This window comes from Tursiops truncatus, chromosome 10, assembly GCF_011762595.2.
Source record: "Tursiops truncatus isolate mTurTru1 chromosome 10, mTurTru1.mat.Y, whole genome shotgun sequence".
Classification (NCBI taxonomy): domain Eukaryota; kingdom Metazoa; phylum Chordata; class Mammalia; order Artiodactyla; family Delphinidae; genus Tursiops; species Tursiops truncatus.
In genome coordinates, this window is record NC_047043.1 from 39,707,396 (window position 1) to 39,716,329 (window position 8,934).

The following is an 8,934-nucleotide window of genomic DNA, read 5'->3' on the forward strand; positions in this document are numbered from 1 at the left end:
CTGAAGGGCAGGGGCAACTGGAACAAAGGTAAAGAGACGGAGACAAGACCACAAGAGCACACCAGACCGCAAAGGCGTGGGGAAGGTTCCAGGAATCCCAATCCAGGTGGTGCACCTGGAGTGTCAGGGTCGTGAAGGGGGTGGTGGAAAAAAAAAAAATAGAAAGTTAAGTTGGGGCCAGCACACGCCAGTGCTAGAGGGCCAGGCTGGGAGGGTGGGAGTGCCGGGAGGGTGGGCGTGCGTGTATCGGCAGAAGTTGGGAGCTCCTGGAGATGTTTGCACTGGGAACCCGCCCCTGGAGTAGAATGGCTCTGGGCGGTCACCAGGCCCTGCCTGAGAATCAAACTGGACTGGAGGAAGCAGCTTCCTGGGGCAGGAAGGGCCAGGGCGGGAGGGAGCTGTGCTAGGAAGCAATAGAGGGAATCCCTAGTGAGGGGATGAGGCCTGTGTGGACGGCCTTGGTTCTGTTAGATCCTCACAGGTGCTAAAAAAGCCCCCACAGGGCTTCCCTGGTGGCGCAGTGGTTGAGAGTCCGCCTGCCGATGCAGGGGACACGGGTTCGTGCCCCAGTCTAGGAAGATCCCACATGCCGCGGAGCGGCTGGGCCCGTGAGCCATGGCCGCTGAGCCTGCGCGTGTGCTCCGCAACGGGAGAGGCCACAACAGTGAGAGGCCCGCGTACCGCAAAAAAAAAAAAAAAAAAAAAGCCCCCACAGTGTGCTCAGCCCTGAGCCTGGCACTCAGAGCAACAGAGAAGATGGTCATTTCCCAAAAGTCCCCAGTACTGTTCAGACAGCAGGCAGGGGGACACTGTCTGCCCCTGCATCCCCCACGTCCCCACAGTCTCTGCTCCTTCCCTCAGCTCTATCAGACGTGTTTACTATGTGCCAGGAATGCAGCTTACCCCATCCTCTGGTAAACTGAGCAAGACGAGTGAGATGTAGCTGGGAGGGAATGCAGGGCTGGGGAGTCCACACGTGAATGGGGAGGGGAATGAGAAGGCCTGGAGGGTGCTGAGATAAGGAGCGCAGGTATTCTGGAATTCCAAGTCAGCATCCATTCCCTGTTGGCTAAGCCAGACCTCCAACCCTCCCGATCTTTCCCACAGGACTAAAGCTAAACTCCCAACAAGACACCAAGGGAGCCAGGTGACTCCCACCTCCCCAGCTAAGGGCGAGCCAGCCCTGGGTTTAGAGTGCCAAGGCTGTCCTCCGAAAGTCCCCAGGGAGAGGACACCTTGCAGCTGGTTGGCATCCAGATGAGGGTAGGGTCGGCAGAAGAGGGTGGGTTTACCCTAAAATAAAACGGCTGGGTGTGCTGGGGAAGATGAGACCATTTAACACAAGTCCCCAGACTGAAAATGTGACAAAGGTAACAGGCCCTGCCCTGAGGCTGGAGAGGTGGAGAAATCACTCTTACGTCCCATCCCCACCGACTCACTCAACTGCTCTCTGAAGATGAAACCCATTTGCTCTAATTCTTGCCCTGTCCTATGCCAGCTTCAGGCCTGGCTCTCTCCAGGGACTTGAATTGATTCCTTGCTTATCCAGACCCCGTGGGGTGGCAGCCAGAATTAATTAATGTTGGTAAAGTGCTCCAGAGATCCTGGGACCAGGGACCCAGAGGCGCCAGATGAGCTACTCAGGAAATTGACAGGGAGAGGCGGGGAGAAGGGGGCAGCCGGCAGGAACCTGGGACGCCTGGAAGGGGAGGGCTGCGAAGACACTCCTAGTGATGGGGGCGGGGGAGGGGGGGCGCAGGGCAGAAGAGAGCTAGGAGGAAAAGGTGCGACCCTTCAAAGGTGCGACAGGTCTGTTACTAGAGGACTCCGGGCTGAGCCTGCCCACCCCGCCACGGCTCCGCCCCACCCCAGAGCCGGTCACGTCCAGGCCCGGATGCCTTTCCCTAACTAACGCCTCAGCCACCCACCTGCCCCCTTACAGGGACCACCTGCAGAGGAAGTCTCGGCCTCCCCGCCCCTTCTGAAGAAGGGCGAGAGCGCCAGGGTGGAGGCTTCGCGAAGGGGGGCGCCTCCTGACAACTCCGGCTGGGCGCCCGACTTTACCTGGGCAAACATTTCACTTCCTTTCTCTGAAAGAAGGAGGCGAGCCGTTCCCCCTCTCCTTAAAGCTGGGGACGTCCAGGTCCTCTGTCGGCGGGAGGCAGCAGGACGCACGCAACTAGCACCAGGGCCCACCGCGCCCCCCCGCCCCGAACTCGGCTCACTCACCCCAGAGTGCTGATGAAGCCATTGACTGAGCCCTCGGCGTACAGGGAGACGATGTCCCCGATGTGGAGGAAGCTGGACATCTCGCTCATGGCTGCGGCCCTCCGGGGAGCCCGGGCGGTGGGGGCGCCCAGGGGCGCGCGGCCAGGCTAGGTGCTGAGGGCGGAGATGACCGGGGAGGCCGAGAGGGGCGCGCCCCCACCTCGGAGCCTGGCGCTTGGCGCGGCCGGGGCGGGCTAGCAGCCCCCGGGGCGGAAGGCTGCGCGGCGCGGCCCGGGAGCCGGCGGTGGCGTCCGGGTGAGGAGGTGCCCGCGTCTCGGCTCACCCGCCGCCCGCCCGGCCCGGCCCGCGCGTACCTGCAGCGTAGCAGAGCAGGAAGTCTGGGGCCGCCACACACACATGTAAATCTCGCCCGGGAGGCGGAGAAGCCACACCCCGCCCCCACCCCGCACCCGGCCACGGCCCGCCCGCCGGCACCCACGTGTGCCGGCCCTCCTCCCGCGCCCCTAGCGCGTCCCGGCCCGGTCTCCCGGACGCCGAGCCGGCCTCCTGCCCCCAGCGATTCCGAGGGGTCCCGGGGCCCCAGCGGGCTCCCGGGACAGGTTTTCAGTTCCGGCGAGTCACCAGCCAGACTTGCGGAACCGCCATCCCCAGGAGGCCCAGCCGTAGTTGGGGCTCTCCGCCCTCGAGGTTCCCCGAACTATCTACTCCTCGGCCCTCGGGTCGCCGAGAGCCGTGCAGCAGCCCGCGGAAGGGGGAGTCCAACGACCCCGCGGGCGCTACCTTGAGTCGCGCGCGGAGGAGGTGCCTCCGAGCGCCCAGGCCGCGGTCGCCTTGCGGCCACCGCGCCGTCTCCGCGCCCAGCTGAGAGCCGTCTCGCGCCGAGAGGCGCGCTCATTCCTTCGCAGCGCAAATCGGGATTCATTTTTCTCAACGTGAAAAGCCTTTTCATTGCACAACAGAAAGTGCTCGGGCTTGGAGGGGGAAATGAAGCAATGGGGTGGGTTTTGTTTTTTTCTCTCCGCATTCCTGTGTACAAAGAGATCCAACTTCCGAATCAGTTCAGCCGTTCCCTCTCCAGGAGTTGGCTCCAAAACTCCCGGCTTCTTCTTTCTTTTCTTTTAACGGGGGGAGGGGGGCAGGAGTGAAAACTACCTTCGCTAGTTAATTGCGCACCCGAGCGCCAACAAGCACAAGGCCAGTGCCGGCCCCCTGTGAGTGACCCGCTGCGGTGTCGCCGCTGAGCTCTTGCTCACGAAGTCCTGCCTTCAAACGCACGTCCCCAGCTCGCCTACTTTCTGTTCTGTTCCCGGGTGCTTGGGTGTTTGCTTCCTAGTCCTTTATTTTTGCTTCTGGGATACAGTGCTCACTGCCACCGCCATTCGATCACGTTTACTCCCTTCCGACCCCACACCCCACCCCACCCTGACTTCCTGGGAAGGGGGAGGCTTGTCCCTGGGAGAAAGGGAGGAGGGGACTGAGGACTGAAGCAGGAAGGAGAAAGACCCGGGGACGGGTGAGGCAGCGAAGAGCAGAGAGACAGCTGCTGACACGCAGGGGGGGGGAGAGAAGAGCCCCTGGGCCTGTGGCTTTTTCACAAAGACCCCTAGAATGTGGGAGAGGAGGACACCTCCGGGATTGCTGAATTCAGTGTCTTACACTCTTTTCACCAGGATCCACAGTAGCAAATAAGTTTTACATCAGACCAGTCGGCACCTTCATCTATATATAAGCAAAACAATAGTTTCACAAAACAATACTTACCCTTATGACCTGTGATTGCACTCTGATATTTTCTGTTCTGTTTGTGTTTTGGTTTGTTTTTTAATACTGATTGTGAACCACTAAATTGCTCTTTTAAATGTACCGAATGGGTTGCAAATTGCAGTTGGAAAAACCTCACCCAGGCCACTCTGCCAAAAAGAGATGAGCAAAGCCCAGAGAAGGATGAACCAGACCTCTAGGTCATACAGCCGGTTCATGGCAACTGGAGCCAGAAGCCCAGCCCTTGACCCCCAGCTCCTGACTTCAGCCCAGTACTCTCTCCACTGCCTTACACTGCACTGGAGCCTCAGCTGTCCATCCCTGGAGCCCAGCTGGGAAGGGCCAGCAACTGGAACAGCTTCACTTGCTCCCAGAAGTCAGGCCTCCACTGCATTTCCTGTGGACAGAAGGGAAATATATGCATTTGTTGCATAAGCATTTATCAAGGGCCTAGTATGTGTCAGTTTCTGCTGGGCACCAGGCTCTGATCAAGCCACCAGCCTCAGCCCAATTGACTTTCCCCTTCCCCAGACAGTGATGATGAAGAGAAATGTGCTGGAAACACTCCTCCAGTGGCTTCACTCTGCACACGTGCCTTCCTTGCCCCAGCCATATCCAGGGGTCCATGTCCTTCCTCTCCTAAGATTCAAACGGATGGGGACTTCCCTGGTGGCGCAGTGGTTAAGTATCCGCCTGCCAATGCAGGGGACACGGATTCAAGCCCTGGTCCGGGAAGATCCCACATGCCACGGAGCAACCAAGCCCGTTTGCCACAACTACTGAGCCTGAGCTCTGGAGCCCGTGAGCCACAACTACTGAGCCCCCATGCCACAACTACTGAAGCCCACGCACCTAGAGTCCGTGCTCCGCAACAAGAGAAGCCACCGCAATGAGAAGCCTCCGCACCACAACGTAGAGGAGCCCCAGCTCACCGCAAGTAGAGAAAGCCCAGGCGCAGCAATGAAGACCCAACGCAGCCAAAACTAATAATTAAAAAAAAAAGATTCAGATGGACGGTTCCACAACTCAGCCAAGGTCTTACAGCCAGGAAGTGGAGGTCAGGCCTATCTTGCCAAAAGCACATGCCGCTGGTTCTCCCTCCACCCCCAGATCGGGAGTGCTCTGAGCCTCTGTCCCTCCACCAACCAGAAGGACTCAGAGGAGGGGAACACAACTGTCATCCAACTGAGAAACCCTGGTAGGGATGCCCCTGGCAGCCTCCTGCCACACACACTGCTTCTGTGTATTCCTCGGAACCACGACATCCATGCTGTGTTCCCAGAGGAGCCACCCCTGGGCTCTAGACCCCTGGTCACCTGCCTCTGCAAAATCAATTCCACTGTAAGCGCTTTTATGTATCTGGGTTCTGAGTTAGAGTTTGTTTAAAGAAAGGTTCAGTTGGTCAAAAAAATAATAATAAAATTTAAGAAACTGATGATACAGCTCCAGTGAGTTCACTGTCCTGCTCCCCTGCTTGAAACCTTCCTGCATTTTCTCATCACCCACAGGATCAAGCCTACAGGCCTTAGCTCAACACACCAGACCCTGTCTGTCCCCGCCCCTCCCCACTCTGGCACCCTTGGCAGACACAAAGGTCACTCCTCAAGAACCGTGCTGTGAACCGTGCAGGCTTTGACTCTCATAGGCCTGGGTTAGAGGCCCAGCTCTGCCATTTTTCCAGAGGCAATTCTCTCAGCCTCCATTTCCATCTGTTAAAGGCCTCTGTTTGCTTGTCTGTTAAATGGGGAGAATATTGTACCAACATGTGGGGGAAGTGGGATAAAGCCATCATCACAGCATCCCCCAGTTAAGAAGAACTGAGTATGTTCAATCTCATTTCCCTAGGACCACGTCCAGTCCCACTTCTGTAGGTTCCTGGGGTTCCCTCCACCACCCCCCTCTTTGTATTCCTATGGTCAGAATAAATTCTCCTTCCCTGATGTCCTGGAGCAGCAATCTTTTAAGTCTTATTATGAAATATTTTTAGAAATACTATTAAATTTAAAATAATATACCAAAAATATAGTGAGCACCCTGTATCTTTCCTCCAACTTTGTCAAATCTTAATATTCGGCAAAGTGGTTCCAGTATATATATTTTTAAACTAAACCTTAAAAATTCAGTTAAAAAGTGAAAAAAAAAGGGTTCCCCTGGTGGCGCAGTGGTTGAGAGTCCGCCTGCCGATGCAGGGGACATGGATTCGTGCCCCGGTCCGGGAAGATCCCACATGCCACGTAGTGGCTGGGCCTGTGAGCCATGGCCGCTGAGCCTGCGCGTCCGGAGCCTGTGCTCCGCAACGGGAGAGACCACAACAGTGAGAGGCCCACGTACCGCAAAAAAAAAAAAAAAGTGAAAAAAAATTCAGTTGAAGTTCCTTATGGATGCCTCCCAGCTACACTTCCCTCCAGGAAGAACCACTGTCCTGATTTATGCTTGTACCAGGTACAGATGTATCCATAAACAATGTACCCTATCACTCTTCAGGTTTTTTACCTTTTATATAAATAGTATCACCCCATGTGTATCCTTTGGTACTTGGAGCAGAGGTGTGACAGTCCACTTCCTGACCACATCACAATTTGTTTATCTATTTGGTCGGTGACCATGAAAGCCCTATCTAGGTTTTGGCTATTACAACTATGTTGTAGTGAACATTCTTGTCTCCTTGTGCAAACACATGAGTGTCTCTAGGGCAGAGTGTTTCAAACTATGGACTCAGATGTATTTGTGGGTCATGAAATCAAGTGAGTGGGTAAAGATCAGCATTTTTAAAAATTAATTAATTAATTAAGTTTTGGCTGCATTGGGTCTTTTTTTTTTTTTTTTTTTGGCTGCGTTGGGTCTTTGTTGCTGCGCCCAGGCTTTCTCTAGTTGCGGCGAATGGGTGCTACTCTTCATCTCGGTGCACAAGCTTCTCATTGTGGTGGCTTCTCTTGTTGCAGAGCATGGGCTCTAGGCATGTGGGCTTCAGTAGTTGTGGCTCATGGGCTCCAGAGCTCAGGCTCAGTAGTTGTGGTGCACGGGCTTAGTTGCTCCGCGGCATGTGGGATCTTCCCGGACCAGGGCCCGAACCCGGTCCCCTGCATTGGCAGGCAGATTCTTAACCACTGTACCACCAGGGAAGCCCCAAGATCAGCATTTTTAAAAACTCATAATTGATTAGAAGGACTTCCCTGGCAGTCCAGTGGTTTTTCCCTGTGTGCAAAAAAAAAAAAAAACATTGATTACAAAATAACGTGCATCACATTATTTTATTATTAAGTAACATAAGTCACCATTAGGGTGAAAGGTGTGTGTGGCACGTTCTGGATCACAGTTCATGCTTATTGAGGATACCTGTCCAAAAGTTTGAAAAACTCTACTCCAGAGTGAGAACTTAGAAAGTGGACTTGCTGGGTCACAGGGAAGGTGCATGGTCAACTTCCTAGGAATCACCAAATTATGCTCCAAAGTGGCCTTTCTAAGTCACCCTCTCACCGGCCACTAGAAGTATGCCCACTGAGCCATGCCCTCACCAACACTTGCTATTGTCAGGCTTTTTAGCCTGGAACTTCTTTGTACCCCCAGCATCAGAGAACATATCATGAGCCATCTTGAATTGTAATGATCTCTCTCCTTTTTGGCCTCCCCCTCTAGACCATGAATTCCTGGGTGGAGGAGGCTGTGTCCATTTCATTTTGTGTCTCCAGACCAGGCCGGACATATCATAAGTGCTCACTAAATGTGAGTGTAATTGAACTGTCAAAGGAGCAGGAAGATGGGGAAAGTATATAAATTATACCAGGGGATAAAGGGAGACTGTGGGAGCCCCAGCTTGGGGTGTCGGACACCTGGGTCCCCAGGTGGGAGGTGGGAGCTTCCAGGGTGCTCTAAGCAGTTGGAAAGGAGAACCGATGGGCCGCACCCCTCCTGAGCGGCTTGAGTAGGATACTCTTAAGCTGGGGCCAAGTTCAGGCCCAGGAAGGAAGCCACCACCATCCTCATGGCAACTGGTTCAGGCCCCAACCTCCATGACTGGGTACCCCCAGCACCCCCTCCCAAGGGGGGCCTCTTCTAGAGGGAAAACAGATGGGATGGGACACTCTGGTCAGAAATTCCAAACTCAGGATTCCCAGGGAGCCAGTGACTGCAGGGGCCCCCAGGAGGGGGAACTGAGGGGCAGGGGCTGGATCGTGGGGAAAATTCCTTTTCACCGTATCTCTTTTTTCAACTTCTGAATTTTGGACTATGTGGATGTTTAACCTATAACCAAAATTAAAGAGGTTCAAAGTCTCACTCCCCAAGCTCCAAGCATCCGCAGGAAGACCTACAGGAAACCCACCCCTATTCTCCATCCAACCCAGACCTGAGGGGTCAAGGGGGGGTGGTGCTCAGACCCTTCCCCTGGAATCAAAGGGAACTTTGTGTGTGTGTTGGGGGCAGGGGCGATAAGACAACTGGAGGGTGTGGGGGGGCTGCCAGCTCTGAATCCTAGGCCCCCTTCATCAGCATGCTCCCCTGCCTCCCCACCACCACACCTACTTTCTGGAGACTTCTCCCCAGCTCTGCTGTGTGACTTTGCAGAGGGTACAGACCTCTCTGGGTCTCCGGTTCCTTCTTGTAACCAGAGTTCACATCACCTTCCCAGATTTCACCCTTGGCGCTGACTTTTCTTTGAGCTCTTTCTAGCCCTCCCTGCCTGGGATTGGGAGGGGCAGGAACGCCAGCCCCATGCTAGCTGTGCCGTCTCATGGTTTCGGGCAGATAACAGGCAGTTTGCAGGGCTTCCTCGGGCCCCTTGCTCCTGATGTGGCAGCAGGGCCAGGAGGGGAGGGGTGGATTCAGGCCAGAAGGGCCGATTCAGTGCTGCAGCCACCCTGCCCGCTGCCGGGGTTCCCAGAGAATTCCTTCCCCATGCCATAAGCTGCCCTGGGCGGGCACCTCAGCCCTCAGCAAGCACTCAGC

At 55.4% G+C, this 8,934-nt stretch overlaps 1 protein-coding gene across 2 annotated transcripts in view; it reads right to left on the reverse strand.

The window, feature by feature from the left end:
• The window catches only part of ITPR3 (inositol 1,4,5-trisphosphate receptor type 3), a 66,812-nt gene extending 64,203 nt beyond the window's left edge, over nucleotides 1–2,609 (reverse strand). The window contains exon 1 of one of the 2 annotated variants that reach the window (XM_033864409.2): nucleotides 2,230–2,609. In XM_033864409.2, coding sequence (XP_033720300.1) covers nucleotides 2,230–2,318 — 89 coding nt within the window. In that variant the 5' untranslated portion in view covers nucleotides 2,319–2,609. The remainder of the gene's footprint in view (nucleotides 1–2,229) is intronic. The other variant, XM_033864410.2, reaches the window with a different exon arrangement.
• Between the last annotated feature and the right edge of the window lie 6,325 nt (nucleotides 2,610–8,934).